This window comes from Gavialis gangeticus, unplaced genomic scaffold, assembly GCF_001723915.1.
Source record: "Gavialis gangeticus isolate Ggan-Ray unplaced genomic scaffold, GavGan_comp1, whole genome shotgun sequence".
Lineage (NCBI taxonomy): Eukaryota > Metazoa > Chordata > Crocodylia > Gavialidae > Gavialis > Gavialis gangeticus.
Window position 1 is genome coordinate 9393121 of NW_017729018.1, and position 24393 is coordinate 9417513.

A 24393-nucleotide genomic window follows, 5' to 3' on the forward strand; every position below is an offset into this window, starting at 1 on the left:
CTGGCTCATTGAGCAGCTGTGAGAGAAGCCTAGAGTGGTGAGCCGTACGATTTCGCTCGGAGACTCATAGCCGACCACATAGAGATGGTGCTCCAAGGGGGTATCTTTTGTGCCTTGGAAATAAACCAGCTTTGTTGCCTCATTCACCCAGATCTGCACGGAAGACAGAGGACTCGGAGTCAAAAGGTGACAGCCTGCTCTTCCCTCCCTGACTCAAACTGATGCATCAGGCAAAAGCCAGCCTCCATAAAACAGACCGTAACAGAACAATGCTCGTTGCATTAATGATTGGTGCCCCAGGCCTGTGGACATGCACACAACGCTTGTGCAGGGCTGGATGAAGACCAGCTTAGAGGAATGACAGAGGAGAAGACAGCCAGCTCTCTAGGTGCCTCGCTATGTTCACAAGCTAAAACAACATAAAGCCAGGAAAAAGGATATTTAGAAACATGTTTTTAAGAGGAGGACCTTCCACCAATGTTTCTGCATGGCTGCCCTGGTAGCAAGGATTCACAGGTTTCTTTCCAGCAACCTACAAACTTCACAGGTGGGATAGAATTGACCGACTGTTCCAGTTACAGCCATTTCTACACCTGAGCTCTGCTGAACCAAAGCTCCAGACAAAGCAGTTTCTAAAAGCTACCTTGCTCAGCAGCAGAGAGGCCAAAACTGCATTAAACATCCATTTTAAATATAGTTTTAGCAGAGGTTAGCAAAACTGTTTTCCGTCCAAAGTGGTTTCTACACATTGAAAGCTATTCCAAGCCCAGCCTAGTTGGAACCTACAGGACAATTTGGATAGTACAACTCTTTATGGGGGTGGTGGGGAGGCACGTGGGACTAGCCAGCTAAATTGGTCAAGAACACTGTGACAGAACCCTGCAAGGCAACAAAAGAAATTGAAATAATTGCTGCTAGCATGATTTCAGCCATAACGTGTAAAGGGCAATGCTCTGGCCAAAAAGAACAGCCTGAACTGTAATAATTCACCTGGGGAGGGACAGAAGGTTAACTGTGGAGTGAGGAAAGGCAGCAGTAATTGTATGTGTGAAACTAGATGCCCTCAAAGAGAGAGTGGAGTGACAATCCAGATTAAATGGGACTGAACAGACACGGCTTCTGTTCGTTGAAACAGTCTGGGATGCACAAAGATTAGATATTAAGTAGCCCTGAGCCTAAAGCAAAATGGAACTGGCTTTGACTAGCTAGTAGTAGGGCTTTAAAAATCCTATCTGGCTACTGTGCTAGGAACAGATACCACCCCCTCCCAACACAATTACATCAAGTTCGCCAGCCAAACTCCTCCTAAGAGCTCTGCAGAGGGATCAGCTGGATGATAACAGATCATTCCAAGCACCAGTGCACATTCCTAATTCCCAAATGCACCCTGGGGTTAAAATGCTGCGACCCAGTGGCAAGCCTGAGCTTTTCAGAGAATGCCTATTTGTTACTGTTGGACCTCAGCCTCTAGTGCCGTTTTATGGCCTGACTCATTCACGTGGTTTCCCAGAAAGAGCAGTAAGGCGCCTGATTAAAAAGACAATCAGCTTGCTGTATGCCAGGCTACAGCGCTTCTGGGGAAAGCAAAGGCAGCAATAAAAAAAAAAAAAAAGCTAGAAACAAAATGAAGCTTAAGTAGTTCTAGCTGGTCCCAGGCATCTGGAACAACAGGAGCAAGCCAGGTTTGTGGGCAGCAAGTGTAAAACCAGAGCACGGCAAGAGAATGCAAGAATAACCTGTACCTTTGAGCCATGTCGTGCCAAGACCTCCCATTCCCCACTGGTCAGGGCGATCTCCTCTTTGATAGGGCATTTAAAGTCATCTAGCAAGAAGGAAGGGCAAGAATGAGAGCCTTATCTGGCCAATTTCTGAGAGAACAATTCAAGAGGAGAGGGAACATTCTGAAATGAGACAACCACACAGGGAGGTTTGCTCCAACCTTCGTTGTGGACGTATGGCTGGGTCCAATCGTAGCTGCCCTGTTTTAGAAGGACCGTGACTCTGTACAGGTGACAGAAGCCTGTCTTGCACTCATTGGCTCGGATAAAAACCAGCTCCTCCTCCTCTCCCTCCGGTTGGACAAAAGGATAAAAGATGTCATGAACCTACCAGACAACAGAAAAAGGCACCGTGAGCAAAGAGGCATGGCCATGCAGCTTCAGACAGGAAGGGAAATAAAGACACAGTAGAGAAAGGCTGACCCTGGCTTTCCATTGTCACCACAGGACAACCCTATGCCCACGTGGCAAGGTAAGCCCCTCAAGATACCATACAAGCCCACAACCCAGCCTGGCACCACTGTGAATGGGTGCAGGTGGAAAAGTACTGTGTCCTAGCACAACATGGGCCTGACAAGCCATTCAAAAGCTCAACTGAGCTGAGCATGTTGGCTCCTCATGGGGCACCTGACAGCCCTGGGGCCTGCAACCCTGTTTATGCCACAACAGACATTATTTTGACACTGCTAACGGCCTCCATCATACTGATGAGCTCCCCAAATCCTGAGCAATGAACCAAGTCTAAGGTTAAGGATGGTTCATCCCCCAGAGCTCACTCCATCCTTGGTTTCTCTGCCAAGACTCCCATCAAGAAGTTCATTAGTACCATGTCCAATGAAACCAGGGATGGAGATCTGTCAGTTAAGGAACAGACCCACTAGCTCATTTCACTGTGGCTACCAACCCATGGAGAAATGGCAACTTCCAGTCTCTTCTTATCTAAACTAGAACTAGCAACAGAGGAAGTCCTTCACTGCTACATTATTGGCTTCGTGGGCTACCTAATGTCTTACACCTGAAAAGATTTTCAAAGGGCATGGACACACCATCAGCCTGATAGGGTAACCAGTCTGGGCAAGGGCGGCAGAGCTGGACGCATGCCCCACATACTGAAGAAAATGGGAAGGAACCTGGAAGGCTTGCCTCTACTAGGCCCAGCCCTGCACCCTTACATTGATCCACACATCAGTGGTTTCTTCATAGATCACAAAGGGTTGGACATTTTCTGGCACAGCTTTGGCAAATTCAGCGCGCTGCTCCTTGTTTTCTGGTACTGGGATGAACAGCGCTGGAGGCAGGAGGACTAGCTGGAGCCGCTGCTGAGGACGGTCTAGGAACATGGCCCAGGCACTGTGAGAGGAAGGGGAGAGTAAAGGTGAAACAGTCTCCCCCACAGAACTAACACTCTCTCCTTCCCTCCACTGGAAGGCAGGGAGAAGGCTTCCAAAGCAAAGCTCTCCCCTCACTTGGCTGCCTTTTACATTTCTAGGAGTCTTTCCAATGAATGTGCATCCCAGTGCATGCCAGCATGTGATAGGTAAACATGCAGGCGAGCTGCCTGCCAGACCTGCGAGTGTGTCCGTTTACGAGGAAGCACAAATCAGCAAGATGTCATTTAACTGGTCGTGACAGTGTTCTTCTCCTTGGAAAAGGAAGTGCTGTTTCTAATACAACAAGGTCTTGAAGCAAAAAGAAACCAGTCAGCAGTGGGCACTGCAAAAGGGAAAGGAACTGACCAACGGTCAGGTGCAAACAGAAGGAGTTACTCTCATCTACACCACAGCTCTTGCAAGGGAGACTCTCCAAAGTGGAGCTCTACTGCAGCCCTCCTAGCTTGCAGGGAGGATGTTGACCACTGCTTGACTTGGATACATTTAGGGCTAAATATGCAGCAGCAGAGATTTTATGTGGTAGAAATGATACCACCTGTCTGAAGGAACACACCCCCCATACCATAATGACCACATCATGGGCTTCATGAATTAATACCCCCCACTAGCCCAGCAGAGTCCTTGTGCAAGCACCATGTACCACCTGAAAGGCATCTTGGGGCTTCTGCATAAGGTGATATAAACCAAGCACCAGGGCACAGAGAGCAGTAATCAAAAATAAAGAATGGGCCAGAGGAAAGTGCAGCCTCACGCTCCAGTTACCAATTGGTCACAGAAATCAAATCTTCTAAAAACAGATATTGTTAACTAGCCATAACAAACATGATCTGAACTGAAACAGCCAAAATCTAAGTTAACCTTTAAATCAAAATTTACGAAAGTCCAGCTATTCTGAAATGACTGGAACCACATGAAAAGTTATTTTTAGATGCTCTTTTGGGTCCTGTAACTACCTGAAACATAAATAAGCCAGCACAGGAAGTAGAAGCATCCATGTTTGCTGGAGGGTTCAGGGAAAGGCAAGTGAACACTGCACAGTCCTTGTTTGCAGATAAATCAACCCCTTCCTTCCTGAGGTCTTAAGTGTTTTCCTGAATTTCAAAACTGGGATATGCTGTCAAGAAAAAGCAGCGAGTTGTGTTGCTAAATCCTCCAAGCACTCTCTGGGAAAATTAGCATTCCCCAACAGAAGAGGCTCCCCCCACCATCTAGCCAAAAGCTAAGAATTCCCACAATAGGATTCATGTATTGATCCTTAACAGCCAGCTGTTATGGCTTTGCCAAGATAACCCACAGGTCTAAACAGAGTACCTACAGAGGCTCCCAAAGAAGCTCTCTCTCTGTACAGAACTGCACAGAAGGCAGGGTATATTATAGGAGTTTTTCAATTTCCTCCAACCATGACCAACACCAAATACACCAGAGACAAGACAAAGCATTACAGTGTACTGTGATATAACTGCTTACAGTTATCCTGATTTCTTACCACAACAATTTTGTCTATGTATCTATACTCAACTGCTCTGGTAACAAGATTAAAAATGAATTCTCTGGGATTGCACACTTAACATACATTGTGTACAGTGCCACAGTTTTGGTCTAAAACTCAAAGCTCACCACTCTCTTCACCATTTGGTCAGTTATAATATAGACTAAGATAATTAGTGAGTCAAGCACCACAGAGACTTATGTTTTTTGTGGGTTTAAGCCTGGCCCATAACAGTAAACTGTAAAGTAAATTAAGTGGCTGCAACAGAACAATTAACTGGATGGATAGGGGGGTTCCCCTGGTAAAAAAAAGCCTACATACTATTTGCCATCCCTGGTCCATCCAGCACGTGCAATGTACTCCACAGAAGGGAATAACGTGGCAAAGGGCTGCACCAGCTCCTTGTCCTGAGCACATACAATCTGCAAGAAAAGAAAGAACATAAAACCAGCAAGTTCCACTTTACTCTGAAGTTTGGTGGAACAGGGGAAGTGGCAGGCAGCAACTAACAGCATCAGTGAACCAGGACTGCAGACGCAGGGCTTTACTTCTGTGGTGGGAAGAGAACAAGGGGGTTTCTTGAGACCCTTGTAGTATAATGGCTTTGGCATCCACTCACAGGGGATGCAAGCATAGGACTGCATCTGGGTTCTACCCTTGCTGTGCTGTTCACCCACTCAAAGCCCTGCTCCTCACTTCTCCAAGAGGTGAATAACATCTTCCCAGTATGGTAAAGCAATTCATGTGCCTTGATCAAAAGATCAATAGAAAGAGCAGTGAGAGGGGTGTCAGGCACAAAGACTTTTGTCTTTTGCTGTCAAAGTGCCAACAGCGACTGCACAATCTGGCCAGCTTCAGCAGCAGTTACCCTTCACGTGCTACGCCCCTGAACCTCCTTCTCCAGAGACTAGAGATGACTTACCTTCCCCTGACTGTCTGTTTGAAATTCTGCCAGCTTTAGTGTTATCTTGGGGTTTTTGCTGCCTGGAAGGGAAGCAGCAAGGAGAGAATGCCACGATCAGATAAGACAAGCAATCTGGGCACCCCCCCTAACTTGCACAACAGACATTTTTTAGATAACAAGAGAAGAGTTCAATGCTGCTAGCTGTGCGTGAATGTACATCTAGTGAATGGCTATGCTGAGATTTCTGTTGTGAATGCATGGAGAAGTATATTTGCCTGTGCAGGCAGGTGTGTGCACAATCATTTCTTGTCAAAGAAGATATAAATTCCCTGTGTATTCAGGGCTATGCCCGAAGGGGCAGCTTCCCACTCAACCATAGTCCCCTTTGTTAAGACAGATTTGGCCGTTTCTTTCTGCAGTGAGCTGTGCGTTCAGAGACTGGGATCGCCCTTAACATTTATGAGATTCTCTCATATCCTGGTAAGCATCTAAATTAATAATGCAAAGCTGATAGGACAGATGCTGCGGCTTTGGCCTACAGAAGCTGGAAGTAACATCAGATGCTCTGCAGCACCCCATTCACCTGTCCTGGGGTATCGATAGGAGTCTGTTTTTCTCTCTTCCAGAGCAGGAGAAGGAACGTGAATTATCTCCACCTCCGACTCATCTACTTCCTCATACAAGATCCGCAGCGTTTTTAAATCTTCTGAGCCTAGAAACAGACACAGTAGGTTTATTTGCCGTTAACATCCTCAACTGCCTTTCTTCACTAGGATGGAGCACTATTGTAGTAGCTCTAGCAATTCTCCACACACATTTCCCTTATAGCCCGGCAACTTCTGGTAAGTATTCACATGAAAATTCTACTAGCTTACAGCTCATAAGCTCTAAACAAATGACCTGGAACTCAGATCTTTAAAGCAATCAGTAAGTTACTGACACAGTTTACTCTCTCTAAGCCTAAGAGGGAACACTGACCTTCTACTGAACCTGTGGGGCACCACCAGTAGCCTGTGAAACGATCAAACTCCTCCTGGATGACAAATGTGGCTACTCCTGCTGACTTGGGATCATCTAGAACATTGGATAAGCCTGTAAAGGGAGAAAAATTGGGGTTGAATCAGGAAAAGCAATGCAGGAGTAAAGCTTCCTGATCAGAATCTTGCAAGAAGAAAGGACTCGTCTCTTGATGGTTAGAGGGAACTCTGGGTACCTTTATGGCAGTATGTCATCCGTCTCTCCTCTCCAGTCTCAATATTTGCTACCCACAGGTCATTGTTATTGATGAAAGAAAAGAAGGCAGGGTCAGCAGGGCAGATCTTGGGGTCCATTCGAGGTCCCGAGCATTGGGTCTTGATCTCCAGTGGCTTCATAGGAGACACCTGTGATAAGAAGGCACGTGCTATGTACCAGCTCTGCTTTCAACTCTGAGCTGAACAAAGGCCCAAGAGATAGTTCCAGCCCACCCATAACGGAACCAGGGCTCAAAAGCGTGCCTCAATGGGAAGCCAGAGGCAGGACCCAACCCAAGAGGCATCCACCATGTGATCATTCACCATAAGAACATTGCGCTGGCCTGCCATCTCTCAAACCATGCCCAGTTGTTGGCAGACTCACCATGAAGCCATTCTTGCCCCCATCTCGACAGTGAAAGAGGCTGTTGCTGGCCTGAAAGAGGAAAAGGCCACTCTCGCTGTGGAAGTCATACGAAGTGATTCCAAAGACCCCAAGACGCTTGCGCTCCCTCAGCAGTTCCTCTTCCCTAGAGTACATCCCGTGGTGAGGGGTCGCCTGATAGTGAATGAAAGAAAGAGAATTTGCAAGTCTGAAGGGGCAGCAATGCTTTATTAATGAGATGGGCTAATCCATGAGTGGCTGAAACGTGACCCATCAGCTAAATGCAGCCAACAAGCCTATAATGCAACTCAGACCACTGATGTTTAAACACAGGTGGGACTCTAAAGACCATACACCCCCCTCTCCCAGACAATGCTTTCTTCTAGATCAAAGCCAAAGGCTTGGATATACAGACTGAGTGGCATTTCCACCTTAAGCACAAGACAGCTGCCACTTACTCTATTTATGCAAACCAGGTGCAGTCAATTAACCTAACACCACCTACATCCTCTCACAAAGGGTTTCCATGTCAGACACTACAAATGATCACTATTTCAGGAATCTTGCATTCGCTTCCAGGGCACTCAGAGATCCATATATGATTCTAAGCCCCTTAAATCTGCTTAACAGAACCCTTGGAAAGAGGAAAGCAAGACCAATGCGACCCCATCCTACCAGGCCCTGCCACTCCCCAACATGCTCTCATTATAAATTGCGGCCCAGTACCAGGCAACCATGCGTTTCCCTTCCTGAATGAATTACTTGAGACGAACTGGCAATGGAAGCATACAACAGAGCTAGCACTTGGAGCCCCACTGCATCCCTGTTATAAAGGCAGTTATTAAATACAGACATTCAAATGGAGTGGGAGGGAGGGAGGCCAAGTAGGGAGTCTAGGCAAGAAACCCAGAGCTCCAATCTGTCGTCCCATCTTAACTGGAGGTAGAACACTGTGTACAGGCAAACTTATTCTGATACCACCAGCTGATCCATGGCTGGCAGACCAACACTATCCCATATTATAGCGGATACACCTGCTCCCATTCTGCTTGGTGTGGTACAACCAGGCTGTTGCACTCCAACAGCTGAGCAGAGCGGTACACACCACATTAGCTGCCTCTCCAGTGTCAGACTATCAGCCGAGATCCTCCACAAGGACTGACATGGCACAGAACCTCCTGCATCTCCTCTCACCTGAAAGTGATCCAGCATCTGTTTCCATGACAAGAGCAGCAGGGCCTCCTTCCGTACCTTTTTGGGAATCTCTGAGTAAAGGAGGGAATTCTCCCGGCTACCATATGGCATCCCTGTTAGAAGAACAAAAAACAGTTCACTGTGGGCATTTCAACAGAGCTAGGTGTGCCCAGGACAGGTAATAATTAAGGCCATTTTATTAACTACTTAGAACCAGATGTTTTGGGTGACATTAATCAGGCACCTTTTCCAACCTGCTCCCCACAATCCACTCACTAGGTAGTATCCAAAATGCTTTAGCTTTATTAAGCAAAGCTTTCTTCGGCAAGGTATTGGTTCACCTTGGCTGCTTATTTACCTGCTGTTCAGCTCACACCTTAGCTCAGTGGTTCTCAATTGGGTGCCTTGACATCCTTTCAAGGATGCCATGAGCTACCACACAACATAAGCAGCTAGGTGTGCCAACATGATTCACAAGATAAACCCAGAGATCTCAAATAGGAATCCACAGCACCAGAAACATTCTAACTTGTTTTGGACTTTTTGTTTTCTTTGCAACAGAAGAACTATTCTGTTATTTTTCTGTCGACAGAAAAGAGTGGAAGAGCTGGCATTTTCTGAGGGAGGCCTCGAGTCTGAAAAGGTTGAGAACCATTTCTCTAGATGAACTCTCTCTGGAGAGCTTCTGCCCTTACCTATGCGACTCAGTGGGTGGAACCCTCCAAACATTCCTCAGCAGGACAATGACCTGCTAAAAGAACAGGCTGTTCAGACAAACCCTGCCAGTCTGCGATTGGGATATAATGCCTTCCGGCTCTTGTGTGGGCAGAGGCACAGCCTGGGTAATAGCAGTGGGGGCCTCCCGCTCCTCAATCTGAAAGGGGAGGGACAACTTCTGCACACAACCATGCCAATCAGTCCTTGACCTCTTTGGAGTGGCACCTGTGGTGCCAGCCATGTTGCCTCGTCAGCTACTTCGTGAAAAGGCGCAGAGCCACCACAGTGAGCAGCCAAGGTCAAACAAGTTACCAGAGCTGGTCCAGATGCCAGCAGCAACATTAGCCCTGGTGCTAGCTCTGTCAGTGGTGTCACTGAGCCAACAAATTTGCCTTGCACCCTTCCAGATGGGAACTTATTACAATCAAGACTCAATATTGTCCCAGGACAACAGGGAAGGGACACCTGCCCTGCTACTGCCAATGCTGCAGCTGTTTTGCACAGGAAAGGATTACTGCAGCCTCTGAGCCTGTTAACCTGGTGCTGCACTCGCTTTAGCGAAATGAAAATTGAAATATTAATAAGGACCCAAGAAGCAGAGCAACACATGAGCACACAGTCCTCAGAGACACAGAAACACTGAAGTGCTGAGCATGTGGTGTTTAATATAAGCAGCATCTGCCATGATACAACATGAGAGCCTACAGGGACCTTCCTCGGGAAAGATATAAGATGTCCAAGCTGGCTGTAGTTAGGAACACCAAGATATGACTACAGATGCATTTTAAATGGCTGGGACTGCAGTAACATGTGAATCTCCAGGTGCCCTTAAAGTTCTTATACTGCATTAGCAGCATCTAGGATGACTCTGCACTATCTATCATTGATATTTGCAAAAGAACTGCCTACAAATCTGAGACCCCGAGCTTTGGCCCTTCCGTGATGTATAAGAAGCTGCTCAGCTCTGATAACAAATGTGTCCAAAGAGCAAACGGCAGAAATGTACTCTTCCACCTCCTCAGCGTGTGCACATCAAAATCCATGCTAAATCTTAAAGCAACACTTATGCCAGACTGGGGACAATACTTACAGACTCCCTTTAAGCCTATCAGTAAGAAGTGACATCTTGTAGCCTCAGAGACATAACAAGCAGAGCTGGTGCCAGGAGCAAGCTCTGATGGAGAGTGGCTGTGGGGCATGCACAGGTTCAAGACTGGGGGCAGAGGACAGCAGTCTAACCCATGCTGGGAACTCATAAAAGCCCTGGCTGAGCTGTTGCTGCCACCGCATGCTGTGCCCACCCTGACTTTGCTGCTTTTAAAGCAGCAGCAACTGGGGATTGTTTTGGACAGGGTGCAGACTCTGAGGGGATGGGGGGCAATTCTAGTGCCCCTCCTAACTTGGTGCCCAGGTACACTTCTTGCCCACCCATAGTTATGCTACTGTGTAGCCCAGAACCAAGCTTTCTAATGATATCTTATTCAGTAATGAAGTGGCCAATTCAACACCTGCTCATTAAGGTTGTGAAAGTAAGAAGCTTTTATCCTGTGCTGTGAGAAGGCTTCAAAAAGATAAGAGATTTTGCCATCATATTAATAACTGGCCAACAACCCAACCTGCTCTTGTGCTCCATAAACTTCGTGAGGAACAACGAATGTTAAATGTCAAAGCTTAGCACTACGTCATCTAAGCCCAACTACTTGAACTGTCACAGTCATTTCACTGCAGGGCCCCAGCTGGATTCCAACAGGAAGATGGACTGCAAATTCTTCACACCATGGGAAAATGCTAACACCAAATACAACTTGTAAGCCAGTCATCTAGATAAGTGTCTAACTTTCACCAGCACCACAGGGATCTCAAAGCCAATTCGGTGTTGATGTCTGGACAAAAGGGAGCCCTTGCGGTTTTCACTTCCCACAAGGAATCCATCTGTTGTTCTAACACATCTATTCAATTTTGTTTGCAGGGTGCCTGCTCTGTTAGTATTTCTCAATGAAAATTTGCTGGGGACTACAACAAACCAGTTCACTTGAGCTGCCATGGGAGATCAGACTACTCATCCATCAAACCCAGTATCATGCTGGCAGCAGTGGCTAACACCCAATGCTTGAAAGAGAAGTGGCATCATTGCAAGACAGCACAGCCAGCTGCATAGAGCACACGTTACTGACCATAACATTATCCAGCCTTTCTAAAAGTCTACCCACTGTATTTAAATGTTGCTAAATTAGCTGCAACTCTAGACTGGTATAGCTCAAAGATCTACCTTCTCCCAAATCTTCAAAAACAAGAGAGAGTTCTGTGGAAAATACTATTAATACCTTACTCTTATTTAACAGATTCATTCTCCTCCTGAAAGCACTTTACAATTGCCTCATCTCTGAAACACACCCACAATGTAAATGCCTTCCACCTCATGAAGCAGCGAGAAAAACAATTTACTGTCTCTATGAAATAAACTGATATCACACCTCCTCAAATCAGTGAAATGCATGGAGTTTGCAAAAAACACTGAAACCATTGGGAGCAATCTGGAAAGTCAACTGGACAGTCAATCAAACACCCCATAGCCATGACTCATGACTGAGCCATGTCCACCTAAAAGATGAAGGGAAGGATCTTATGATTATGTATATTATAGCAGCACACAGAGGGCCAGAGTAGAACTCTCTTATGCCAAGCACTGGGCATAAATAAATAAGGAAGTCCCTGACTTGAACAGCTTCCAGTCAAAATAGACAGAGAAAATGTAGGCGAGAGTAAGTATGAGGAAAATGAAATGCTTGTCCAGCTCTGGACAGGAAGTTCACAGCAGAGCTAGAAACTACTTCTAGATGCCCTGAGTCCCAGTCAAGTACTCTAAACCCAAGACCATCACCCCCTCTTAGAGCCAAGCTGCTAGAGGACAAAGAAGGGGACTGGCCAGCCACAATTATCTGGGTGACAGACACACAAATACTGAGCAACGCGAAACCAGACTGAACAAGATAGGGGGATGCCTGAAGCCAGACTTACCTAGGTAATACAGACGATGAGAATGTGGGCTGGATTCTTCAGTTTTCCGGACAAACTGGAAATCATGGGGAGCCTTGTTCACGATCATGCCCGAATACTTCCTGCTGCCATGAATAATGTCACGCAGGCCATCCCATGAATGCTTCTGCACCTGAAACTGGGAAGGCACATCCTCCATCTCAACGACTTCGGTACTGTCCGACAGCACATCCACTGCAGTCATCCTCTCTTCCCCTTCAGAACTGGTCAAGAAACTGAGGAAAAAAGCAGGGGAGATCATTAGCTGGAAGGGATGCAGCACACTCCTTACTTACAGGGGCCAACTAATTGCAAAGGCCATGTGCCCCTTGAGAACCTTTGGCTCTTAAAATTACTTCTGTAGTCACATACTAAACAGGGCCACGTGAAAAAGAGTAATCCATCTCCCACACACAGGCAAGACTCAACTCCAGGACTTCCTCCAGAAACAAATCACCGCTTAAAAAACAATCAGGGCAGGAGAACACCTGCTGCAGCAAATGTTTACGCAGTTTGACTGAACTGAAATATATTCTAGCCATATCACTGGGACAGATCATGTCAAATTTGATGTACAGATATAGAGACTGCAACATCTGACCTGAGCATACAAAAGTTAAGTCCTAATCCTGACCCAAATGAAGCATAATGCTTGGCTTCCTTGCAGTGCTCTTGTAATCAGAAGTGAAGTGGGACAGCTGTCAAAACAGGAGCGTAAAACAGCAACTGACTGGGCTGCAGGATGAAGAAACAGCAGGCATTGCAGACTCTGGGCACAGTCTGCATAATGCAGCTCAACCAGTCCACAGGTTTCCAAAGAAGCAGTTATCACTTTAGATAAAACCCAGCCCTGCTCCTCTAGTCATTAGGAACTTCGAGATCTGCATTGTCAAGCCTTTGCTTATAAAGGAGGGCGTGATCAACCTTACATCAGGCATGGCTGGAGACTGTATGCCAGAGGAGGGCTCAGTGAGGAGGAACCTCCAACCTTTACTGAGGTCCAGTGAGCAGAACCAGATAGCCCAAGAGCAAGTTGACTTGCCAGACTTCTTCCAAGGAACAGATTCATTCCCCAAATGACATGGCCATACACCACTCCAGCACTAGCCCCACATCTCCCATTCTAGCCCTTCTTAGTTATTCACATGTTGGCATAAGGGTAGAAAACTTGCTAGGAGTAAGGTTCATGGAGAATAGAAGAAAGATTGGGTTCTAAACAACCCTGACTGAAATGAAAGTCTGTTCCAAGCCACACGTTTCTTTCACAAATGAATGCAGCCTGCTGCTTACAGAGATTTGGCAGCATCCTGACAGAGAACAGATTCCACAAAGCAACTGCCACACTTGAGTGTTACACTAGTACAAAACAGACACCAAATCCTAAAAAATGCAATGCAGCTCCATACAAAATGTCTGTACACTCTCTCTCAATAAGGGGATTTGCAGGTAGTTCTCATTCAGAAACCACACACACACACACACACACACAACAAACCCCAAAACAAAAGAAGAATTTGTTTTGGTTCTTTCTGTATTATGAACCAATCTTCCACTTTCCAGGATCCTTTCTAAAGGAATGTTCTCACTTGTACCTTCGTCTCATTTGACTGGATCACCAATTCTGCTCCACCTAACACAACGATAGCTCAGTTGTCACCTGCTCAAAAACCTCTTGATGTCAAGCAAGACGGAAAAAGAAAGCCTGTAAAATCCCTCCTCAAATCTCTTCGGAAGAGACTAACCTAAGATTAGATAGGCAGTCATGCAAAACATACCATCTACTGCAGTGGTCATCCACCGAGTAGTAGATTCTGCATGACCACCAGGCCAGATTACTCTTCTCACTGAAAAAACATACCTGAAATAAGCTGGGCTTCCTTGTAGGTGACAGACAGAATATAAGGCAACAAATATCATAACAGCTTCCCAAGTCCCTGACTACTGCATTATGAGCACATATGATGTGAAACCATTACAAAGAAGCTCTAGGGAAAAAAACCCTCCCCCACTTCTGATACCAAGCACCCAGCAGAAAAACAACAAAATCACAGCTTGAAAACAAATGAAGTGCAGGACCCTGCAATGACAGCATGACAAGCAGTTCAGGTAAATCCACAGTGGAGAACACTGAATCAAGCTTTAACAAACTCTCCCCCATAAACCTTGCATAATATCAACAGCCTCAAGTCTGTCAGCTTCACATACCCTGGGTGTGGCAGGAGCAATTCGAGTCAGTCTCCTGGCCTCTTTCAGAACAAAAAGCCAAGCCTGAAAACAAAACGCCACCTATCAGAAACACAGTGGGGACAGCACAAGGATTTAAAAGCAGATGCAGCAATATAGCAGTTACTCTCCTCTTCCCAGATCCCACTACAGTTTGGGCCAAGTCTGCTCAGCTGATAAATCAAAAGGGTTTTCAGGACACTAATAACATTCCACAAGACAGCAATTCCCACCCAGCTGGTGAAACCCCTTCAAAGACAGTGATGGTAGCATTCAAACAACTCTGCTCTGCACAGGAGGAGTTTTCAAGGCCAGCTCAGGTTTCAGCGACTTAACTTGAACACAGTCCATTCACATCCCTAATACTCATCCTTGCAAACAGCCACCCCACTGGAAGCTAGTGCTAACAATTAAATGAGAGGACAAGAGAGTCCTGGTATCATGTCCTGCTGGTGCATTTTGCATCAAGAATATACTCATCAAGACATAAAAGCAGTCACTGTTTAATTATTTCCGTATGTCACAGCAAAGAGGCCAGATGATGCTATTGTACATTCCCACAGTCCATCCAAGAGTCTGAGATGTATGCAAAGATTAGGCTAAGAAGTAAACAGGAAGGGATCATGGAGTCAACAATGAAATTCAGCCATTTGGCGGGGCAAAATGAAGCATGTGGCTCTAGGAAAGGAGGGGGAAGTATAACTCCTATAAACTGGGACAGCAGTGGGAATTTTTGGATGAATCTACCTGGACTGGAGTCTGGCCAAAACACCAGACTTAAACAATTTGCTGGTAAAAACCGAGCTCTGGAACTGTTGGCAGCTACACAGCACAACTCGCGTGCCTCGCAACATCAGATGTAAAACTGTGGAGTCCTTTATTGTGCTGAGACACTGACTCGGTACTGACTCAGAGGGAAAAGTCATCCTTTCTATGCTACTCAACCCATTCTCTGTCACTACTTACATCTTCTTTGGGAGTCTCCAAACATACCAGCCAGCCAGGTTTATTCTGCCAGACCTGACAAGGCAAGGTGGCTGCAGGCAGAGATGACCAGAGCAGGGTGCGGGGCCTGGGGCAAATCAGCCTGTGCAGGGCCCCACCCCTGGATGCAAGGAAGCTGGTGGCAGATTCAGCAGGGGGCGGAGGTGGGTGCCAAGCGGCCAGACGTGAAGCCAGTGGCAGTGGAGAGTCGCCATGGCCACTTGGGAGACCCGGGCCAGTCGCCCTGATTCACACCCTCCCTTGGGAACAGCCCTGGCTGCAGGCTTACATCCAAGCATCATTTCAAAGTCAGGGGCAGGAAAAAATGTAAAAAAGCTACAGAAGAGAGAGAGAAGGGAAAGGCTGACAAGTGCAGGGTACTGCACCTGGGGAGGAAGAACCAGCAGCATACCTACAGGTTGGGGAACTCCCTTCTCGCCAGTGCAGAGGCAGAAAAGGATCTTGGAGTCATCACTGATGCCAACATGAACATGGACCGACAGTGTGGGGACGCGGTCAGGAAGGCCAACTGCACCTTGTCATGCATCCACAGATGCATCTCAAGCAGGTCCAAGGAGGTGATCCTCCCCCGCTATGCGGCACTGGTCAGGCAACAGTTGGAGTACTGTGTCCAGTTCTGGGCGCTGCACTTCAAGAGGGATGTGGACAACATGGAGAGGGTCCAGAGGAGGCCACTCGCATGATCAGGAAGCAGCAGGGCAGGCCCTACGAGGAGAGGCTGTGGGACCTGAACCTGTTCAGCCTCCACAAGAGAAGGCTGAGAGGGGACCTAGTGGCCTTTTACAAACTAGTCAGGGGGGACCAACAGGCATTGGGGGAGTCCCTGCTCCCTCAAGCACTACCAGGCGTGACTAGGAATAATGGTCACAAGCTGGCAGAGGGTAGATTTAGGCTAGATATCAGGAGGCGCTACTTCACGGTCAGGGCGGCTAGGATCTGGAACCAACTTCCAAGAGAAGTGGTGCTGGCTCCTACCCTGAGGGTCTTTAAAACAAGGCTGGATGAACACCTCACCAGGGTATTCTTTCCTACCATGGCAGGGGGTTGGACTTGATGACCTGCTCAGGTCCCTTCTGACCCTACCAACTATGAAACTATGGAAAAGGAAGGGTACGTACATAAACAGAAGCACATAAAGCCTGCCACCTGGAAAGGGTTGACCTTTCCAAGCATTTCAGGCACTAAAAGGACATTTAGACAAAGGCTCCATGGGCACAATGAGCAGGCTGACATTTATATCCAGCAGTCAACCAGTGATGGGTCCATCCTGCTAGATCCCAAAGACCAGAAAAGTTACCTTCTCCAACTTCCTGCAGTCTCGTTTTCCAGACGCACCCTCTTTATCTTCTGCATTAACTACTCAGCGAGCCTCGGACGGGACAGGAAACTAGATGAGAAGAGAGAAAAGCAACACGTCAACACCATGGGACCCTCCTCCATTACACCTGCTGCTTGGGGGGGCTTCCTGGGGATCTCTTTGCTTTCTTCCATTCAGCAAATAGATGTGGGAGGTTTGTGCCCCCAAAATCTTTCCAAGTGGAACTCGACTGATTGTACCGGTAACATTGTGACCTTCTCGACTGCCAAAGTCTCACTTTCAACTCTCTATGTCATGCTCCGAAATCGAGATCCTCAGCAGGACGGAGCCCAAGAAGAAGCGACCCCTGACAGGAGCCCCACCGAAAGGGGCCGCGGCCTGGCCGGTGTCACCGTGGTGGGGGGACACCAGCCCCTCTGGTCCCAGGGGAAGGCCGTTGCCTCCCCTCAGCAGCCCCCTGAGGGGACTCCAGGCCGGATTTCAGCCGCTCCCGGCCCTGACGGGATGCAGGGACGCGGGGCCGGGGTCTCTCCCCCACCCCGCCGGCCTCCAGCAGCCGCGCTGTCAACGCCCCCCGCTCACCCGGGCTCGGCGTCCTCCCGGGCCGCTGGGGGGGGGAGGGGGCAGAGGGCGGCGCCTCACGCCAGCGCCATGGTCCGCGCCTCGGCAGCCCCGGAAGCGGGGAGGAAGGGGGGGCCACGGCCTGCCCAGCGCGACCCATCCCCCGGAAGCGGAAACGCCGCCATGCGCCAGAGGGCTAGGGGGCGGGGCCAAAGCTTCGCGGTTGTGGAGGGAAGGCTGTTCGAAGTGGACGGCACTATTCTCCGGCCGACAGGGGGAGTTCACAGTGACAGAGAGAGAGGCAGACGAGCTGCTTCGCTTCGAGTCTGGGAGAGAGTTTCGCGTCCCTCAGAATGGTTTCCCTCAGAAAAAGTAGAATTTGTGGTTTCCCTCTCCCTCCCCACCGCGCATATCACAATGGTACGAGCCATAGTCAGGTGTAACCTCCTGTAGGCCGGCGGCGAAACTGTCAGCAGCGCCGCGTTGGTGGTATAGTGGTTAGCATAGCTGCCTTCCAAGCAGTTGACCCGGGTTCGATTCCCGGCCAACGCAGTCACTGCCCTTTTCTTCCTGCCCCCCGCCTTTCTCCTTTTACTCCGCGCGGGGGCGGGCGGCGGCCCCCTCCTCTCCCGGGCGGCTCGGGACAGGAAACAACACACACTCAGGGGGAGGGGGGAAAAAAAAAAGACATGTGTTTCCGCCCGGGATCGAACCGGGGACCTTTCGCGTGTGAGGCGAACGTGATAACCGCTACACTACGGAAACCGACGGCAGACAGCCGCTAGCGCGCCGCTTTGCAGCTCTCCTGGACGATCTTGCAGCGCTTGCTGCGAAGCTGCCACGTGCTCGGGGCTGCTTGCACTAGAGCCGGGAGAACTGAGGTCCCAAGAGTCGGGTCCAGCCCCCTGCCGTCTCATCCCAGCCTCTCTGGGGGCATCTACACAAGACACTTAATGCACATTCTCCTCCTAACACGAGTCGCAGTCAAACCCGTGCAAATAGCTTGTGTTAAGAGGCAAATGCACAGTAAGCATCACTGAATGACAGCGCCGGCGCTAATGCGCTGTAACTGTAGGCCACGCCATAACTTTAGGCGCTGCACATTTCATTAGTCCTTTATTAAGGGAATAGTAAAATAGGTGCACAATATCTAAGGAATGCAAAACTCTAGACCTCTTGACAGCAGTGATGCGTATGAGGTGCATGGGGGTGCACATGCACCCCCTGAGAGCACTGGTGCATCTCCTGACCAGCCACTTAGGCAAGGGGGGGCAGGCGGGAGCACCCATGCTCCCCCGGCAAGCGCAAGCCGATTGCTGCAGCTGCTCCCGGAAGTGGATGCAGCGATCGGCCGTGGGAAGAACCTGGGCAGAGAGATCAGCTGTGGGGGGATCCCCTTCCAAGCTGGCCGGACTGGTTGCAGGGGGGCATGTTCCCCCCCCGACTAAGGTGGCACCAGTCTCCCATGCCTCCTGGTTCAGAAATGATACCTTTTATTAGACCAATTACGTATCTAATGAATGTATAGACCAGTGTTTCCCAACCGTTTCCAGCCCAAGGCACACTCACTCTAATAAAAATGTTCTGCAGCACACCTGTTAAAGCATTCCCCATCCTCATACTGATTGTAGTTCATTACCATGGCACAATTCTGCAGCACATCTGTTCATTTTTGACGGCATGCTTTTGCGCCACGGCACACTGGTTGGGAAATGCTGGTGTAAGCGTACTGCGGGTCGCCTGGTTTACTGCCCTCCTAGCAAGAAAGATCTGGTCACAGTCAGACCCAGGGGCAGGGTCCAAGGGCCCTTTGACCGCGTGCATCCAAAGGTAAGACCTGACCCCAGCCTGCAGCTCTGAATCCTGGACAACCCAACCCTAAGAAGCCTGGCCCCCAAGCCAGGCAGCATCAAGGGGCCACGCTGGGATGAAGGCGGCAGGCAGCCCTGGTGCAAAGCCCTGTTGCTGCCACAGCTTGGATCCTAGGTGTGCAGCCAGGGCCTACCCCCGTTCTTGCATTGTTCCCACTGCGCACAGATCCTGCAGCCAGGGCCCCTCTCCTGGATGCAGCTGCCACCAGGTGTCGGTAGAAGAGCAAGGATGGAAGGAGAGCGTCTGGCTGAGCCCGGGGAGAGCTTTGGCCTTGGGCTTCTGAGCAGCCACCAAAGGCCAAAGCCTCAGAGAGGGAAGCAAGCTTCTTTGGGTAGATGTGATTTCTTTTCTTAGACCAATGGAGTAATCTAATAAAAGATATCACATCTACCCTAAGAACCTTGCCTGCCTACATCCTTAGACTAACACGGCTACAACCAAAAACTCGGATGCACAGGGCCATTGAGGCCCCTGCAGCCCAGTGCAGGGAAAGGAGCTTGGGAGGCTGTGAAAAGCAGCTGTTGGCTTGGATGGAGAGGGCAAGAGGAGCCTGCTGCTGTTGGAAAGCCACAAGAGGAGCAGTTCTGGGCAGGTTGCAAGGCCAGCCTCTGGAGCAGCAAGAAGGACCTTCGGCGCTGTGGTCCAGCAGCTCTTCCCTGTGCCTGGATCAGAGTCTGTCCCCTGCCACGTAAACCAGCCCTCAAGCAGACGGTGCTGCACCAGCTTGCCCTGAGGCTTCACTTGCTACCAGCTGGGCTGGGGAGTTCTTAGTCATTCTAAATGTGAGCTTGAATTGGGGGTTACAAGTCAAAGCCAGATCCCAGGATAAGCTGCAGCTCACGGAGCTGCTCCGAGTCAACCCCCTCTGATCTCTGTGCAAAACAACTATGGATGGGAAGAGATCCAGGGATCCGGCTCGGGGCCGGTGTGAGCGGAGGTGGCACCACACTGACATCAATAGCCATGATGCTGGCTTGGCCCAGGGCTGAGCTTGGGCTTTGACGTGCTAACTCTGATGTGCAGCATAAGGAACCTGGGTTGGTGCCTTCCAGCCATCCTCCTGCCAGCTTGGCCCAGCCCGGGTGCACACACAAAGTCCATCCTTGGGCAGCAGTTGATAAGCAAGATCTGAGGAAAAGGCAATCAGGGCTTCCTTCAGGAGTGTAGGGTGTGCGTGTGTGTACACAAGTGCATGACAGTGTCTGTGTGCACGTAGGCAGCTCTTACTGAGAAACAATCACGAGATGAAGGATCTGTTTGAATTCCTCCCAGCACATGGCATAGTGAACCAAGTCCCAGGGATGTCTATTCAGGGAGGTCACCATGAGAATGGAGCAGGGACTCTCTCAGTGGCTTTATGCTCCTCAAGGACACATCACAATACGTGCAGGAATTCAGTGTGCTTTTAAAATAGAAAAGCATAGCTGGAGAATGACTCATCAGAGAGCTACACTAAATGAATCACCAACTCTCTAGGTTTGAGCCTCGCTCACTACTGCAGTACCCAGGCGGGCTCCCTACAAAGCTACATCTGTCCCAGGCCCCTGATTGTGGAAAACGCTTGTACAGGAATGACTCGAAGCATGTGAGCAATCCTTTTGATTCACAGGGAGCTATGAATTTTGGGTGGAGGAGGAAATAAAATCATGTGTTAAAGTTATGTGTTTGCCCAAGTGTCTCACTGGACATGAGTGAGAATGAGTCAGTAAGACACAGGATGAGCCACAGGATTTTGCAGCCCCGCAGGACATGATCCTCAACTGCTTTTCCTTTCTTGTCTGGGCACCTCCTTACCCAGCTGGTTCCTTTGACTTCATGCTGCAAAATGTCTGCCTTTTGTCTGGAGGGCTGCAGGAAAATATTTGAACACATGAAGCCAGGGCCCCTCAAAGGCTCAGAGACCTGGAAAGGACATTTAAAAAGCCCACCTGAACATGCTGTTGTTGGCGCTTGGTAGTCTCATGATTTTAAAGCTGATCTCATGATTTTGGGGGCCTGGCTCGTGTGTTGCATTATTTTAATCCTGGGGTTTGACAGTGGAGCTGGACTGTTCTCAGTGGGGGCAGGTGACAGATCAAGGAGCAACTGTCTCAAGTTGCAGCAAGGGAGGTTTAGGTTGGACATTAGGAAGAACTTTCTCACTCTGGGGCTGGTCCTGCTTTGAGCAGGGGTTGGACCAGATGGCCTCCTGAGGTCCCTTCCAACCTCATTTTCTATAATACCCCAAATGAGAATCTTAACTACAGCACAACCTGCATCTTAATTAAGATCCTTAACCAGACTCAGGACCGGGAGCCTCATCTGTGTTAGCATGTTCTGTTAATTCCTTCCAATGCTGTTCCCCTGCAGCCAGCAACAGGGCGCTCACGCAGCTTGTCCACCAGCCGACTTCGCCCGCGTGGTCCTCCGAGCACAGCCCAAGGCGCATCTGCAAGACACAGTATTGAGAAGGCCGGCGGCCAGGCTCCAAGAGAACATCCACTATTGCAAGCACCGGGGAAGCTGCAGCAGCAGTAGAGCCAGGGCTGCAAAACACAGGTGGGGACAGAGCCAGAGAGTGTGAAATGCTCTGTTTGTCCCCAAGACCTCTTTAACACCAATGGCCTGGGAGCACTCTGGGGAGACGGTATGGCTGGGCTCTGTTCTGGGCCTGGCACAGAAGACAGAGCCCAGCTGAGACCCGGGCACTGAGTAGATGCCTGCAGCAGTGTGAGAGCAGAGCCTCGATAACAGACTTCACTGCTGGCCTCCCCAGAACAAGCCAGGCACAACCGAGACACAAGGTACCCCAAGGACCACAGCAGGTTGTAGACAGGGGGGCCCCTAGCCCTGCCTGTTCAAACATGGTCCATGTCAAGTGTCAGTGGGGGCCCAATGAGAAAGGGGGAAGGAGCCATACCAAGAGAGGCAGTGGTGCTAAATAGGTAGAGCAATGGCACAGGAAACAGGACACCTGTGTTCTGCTCCCAGGTCTGTTGTGTGACATTGGGCAAGTCACACTTGTTTCCAGGTGTCCCTGCTTCCCATTGATTGGTACTGGCCATGGATACTATGAGCCATCTGAATCCTTCCTGCTGTGTCCCTGAGGGCACGCACAAAGCTGCTGACAAGAATGGCCAAGTCCAGGTGTTACCTCTTTTACAAGGACAGGTTGTGTATCCACCATGTGACCCCCTTCCTGGTGGAGCAGCCTACTGCTTTCAGTCTGGGCCCTACTCCATAAGGTTCCCCTTCCCCAACTTGGCTGATCCCACCAGGGTGCAAAACTCCTGCCAGCCCAGCTCCCAGGGCCCCTGGAAAACACCAGCCTTTGTATCATAGCCTCCCAGGGGCATCCCCCAGGGAAAGCTCTTGTGGTAATGCAGGGGAGTCAAGTGAGCATGTGCTGTGAATCTCCCTCTCACGGCAGTCACTGCACTGGTGAATCAGGCCTTTCATTAGTGTAACGAGCAGTGCAGTGCAGTGCATTGCATCCTGTGCTCAACAGATCCAGAAGAGCTCCCAAATCTTCCCCAAAACAGCCTGCGTGCTTGTTACAAGAGAAGGGGGGAACCTGGAGGCCCCTGCAGGAGGGAAGTTGACAGCCTAGGAGACAAAGCTTTCTGCACAATGCTGCAATTAGCCATTCATTTGGGCTGCCCGTGAACCAGGAGAACATCCCTTGTGCTGGGAGATAAAACACAAACGGATTCAATGGCACTGATTCAAATTAGGTCAGGCCAGCTTTTGTGTCGCGGGGGCTGCACAAAAGTAGTCACACGACCGCAGAGGGGGGCAGACAAAGGAAAGGAGGCCAGGCAAGTGGCACAGGCGCTGGCGGTGGGTGGGTGCAGAGAGCAGGGAGGGAGAGAGCGCAACAAAATAAACGACGCTGTTAACTCAGATGAAAAGGGGCCGCAGAACCCGCATGGAACAGGCTGGTCAGGCTTTCTCACCAAGGAGACTCACTCTTTCCTCTGCCAGATCAGGGCTACTGGGTCAAAAGAGATGGCAGCACCTCTGTCCCCAAGCTCAAGGAGCTGGGTCTTTCCTTGTGACTAGCAATTAATGGAGGGAGAGGGGCAATGCTGATAGCAAAGACCTTTGCTGCTTTGGTGTCAGTGGCCCCTGGCACAAGCTTCTAAATCACTTAGGGCTTAAGGGGAGCCAGGGTCTTTTCCATGGCCCCTCTGCAGTAGGCTGAATCCCACCCTGATAGCTGCAATCCTCTGAGCATCTCGTATCTCCAAACCGGCATGAGTTAATGGCTTCTCCCATCCTGCCTTAGCCCATGCAAGCCTTGTACTCCTGAAGAGATAGGGACAGAGATGTTGCCCAAGGTCACTCAGCAAGTCAGTGGCTGGGGCAGGATTAGACCCAGGTTTGCAGTCCCAGGTCTTAAGCAGAGTATACACAACTCCTTTCCTGGTGCCTAACTCCTAGGGTGCATGGGTCTCAAAGACTAGAGTCCCAATGAGTTAGGCACGTAATCTCTTTGAGAATAGTGGACTCTGAGTCTGTAGCCCCAGCTCTGACCATAGTGCAGACTTTCAAATAATTAGTAGTGTAGCAGCAGTATTTCATGTATTTGTGTCTTTCTATGTGACAGTGAGAGAACACAAGAACAGGTCACCAGCTGTGGAGAAAACAGAGCAGAGAGAGTTATTTATAAGTACCTGACCTTTGAATGCTTCACAGGTTTGGATGAGTTGTTGTAATGATCTGACATCTGAACACTAAGCATGTGCAGCCAGGTGAATCCATTTGCTGGAAAAATCAGGGAAGATTTAAAGACAAGAATGCACCATTCAAGGCTCTCTCCTGGATTGGAATAATGCAGGTGGCTTGCATGGCTGGAAGACGAAAGAAACATCCATGGGAGAAGATGTGTGTGTGGACATAACACTTTCTACCAGAGGAAGCTCAGCTCTAACCATCCAACATAGAGGAGGCCTTTCATCCATGTGTGCTAACGCCAATACTGGACAAACACAGACTAAAAATAAGCTATATCTGTCTAGCAGAGAGAGGAATTAACCACTGGACAACAAACCCAGAGCTGCAATAGACTCTACATCACTGGATTTTTTTTAAACCTATGGCAGGGCACTAGGTGTGCCTGCCACTTTAAGGCCCTGGAGCTAGCAGCCTCCAGGTGCCTGCGGAGGGCAGCCATTTTGGGCTCAGGGCTGCCTATATAAATGAGGTAGTTTGGCTGCTGGAGGAGAGGTAATAACCTCACCTGGTCTGAGGGCTGCTGAGTTTCATCTGGAGGTAAGGGAGGAGCTGTAGGGGATAGTAGGAGGCTC

General features: G+C 49.3%; 1 protein-coding gene and 2 non-coding genes across 3 annotated transcripts in view; 1 reads left to right on the forward strand and 2 right to left on the reverse strand.

Moving 5' to 3' along the window:
• The window catches only part of DPP9 (dipeptidyl peptidase 9), a 28212-nt gene extending 11499 nt beyond the window's left edge, over positions 1-16713 (reverse strand). Inside the window, exons 1-12 of the mRNA XM_019513425.1 lie at positions 16652-16713; positions 12109-12362; positions 8374-8486; positions 7180-7353; positions 6776-6944; positions 6541-6654; positions 6146-6274; positions 5581-5642; positions 4980-5080; positions 2951-3128; positions 1940-2105; positions 1743-1822 (exon numbers count right to left, since the gene is read on the reverse strand). Coding sequence (XP_019368970.1) covers positions 1743-1822; positions 1940-2105; positions 2951-3128; positions 4980-5080; positions 5581-5642; positions 6146-6274; positions 6541-6654; positions 6776-6944; positions 7180-7353; positions 8374-8486; positions 12109-12362; positions 16652-16707 — 1596 coding nt within the window. The 5' untranslated portion in view covers positions 16708-16713. The remainder of the gene's footprint in view (positions 1-1742; positions 1823-1939; positions 2106-2950; positions 3129-4979; positions 5081-5580; positions 5643-6145; positions 6275-6540; positions 6655-6775; positions 6945-7179; positions 7354-8373; positions 8487-12108; positions 12363-16651) is intronic.
• Positions 16714-17713: 1000 nt separating this feature from the next.
• On the forward strand, positions 17714-17785 carry TRNAG-UCC. The gene has a single exon. It is a non-coding gene; the product is annotated as a tRNA-Gly (tRNA).
• A 140-nt stretch (positions 17786-17925) lies between these two features.
• Positions 17926-17998, reverse strand: TRNAV-CAC. Its single transcript has one exon. It is a non-coding gene; the product is annotated as a tRNA-Val (tRNA).
• Between the last annotated feature and the right edge of the window lie 6395 nt (positions 17999-24393).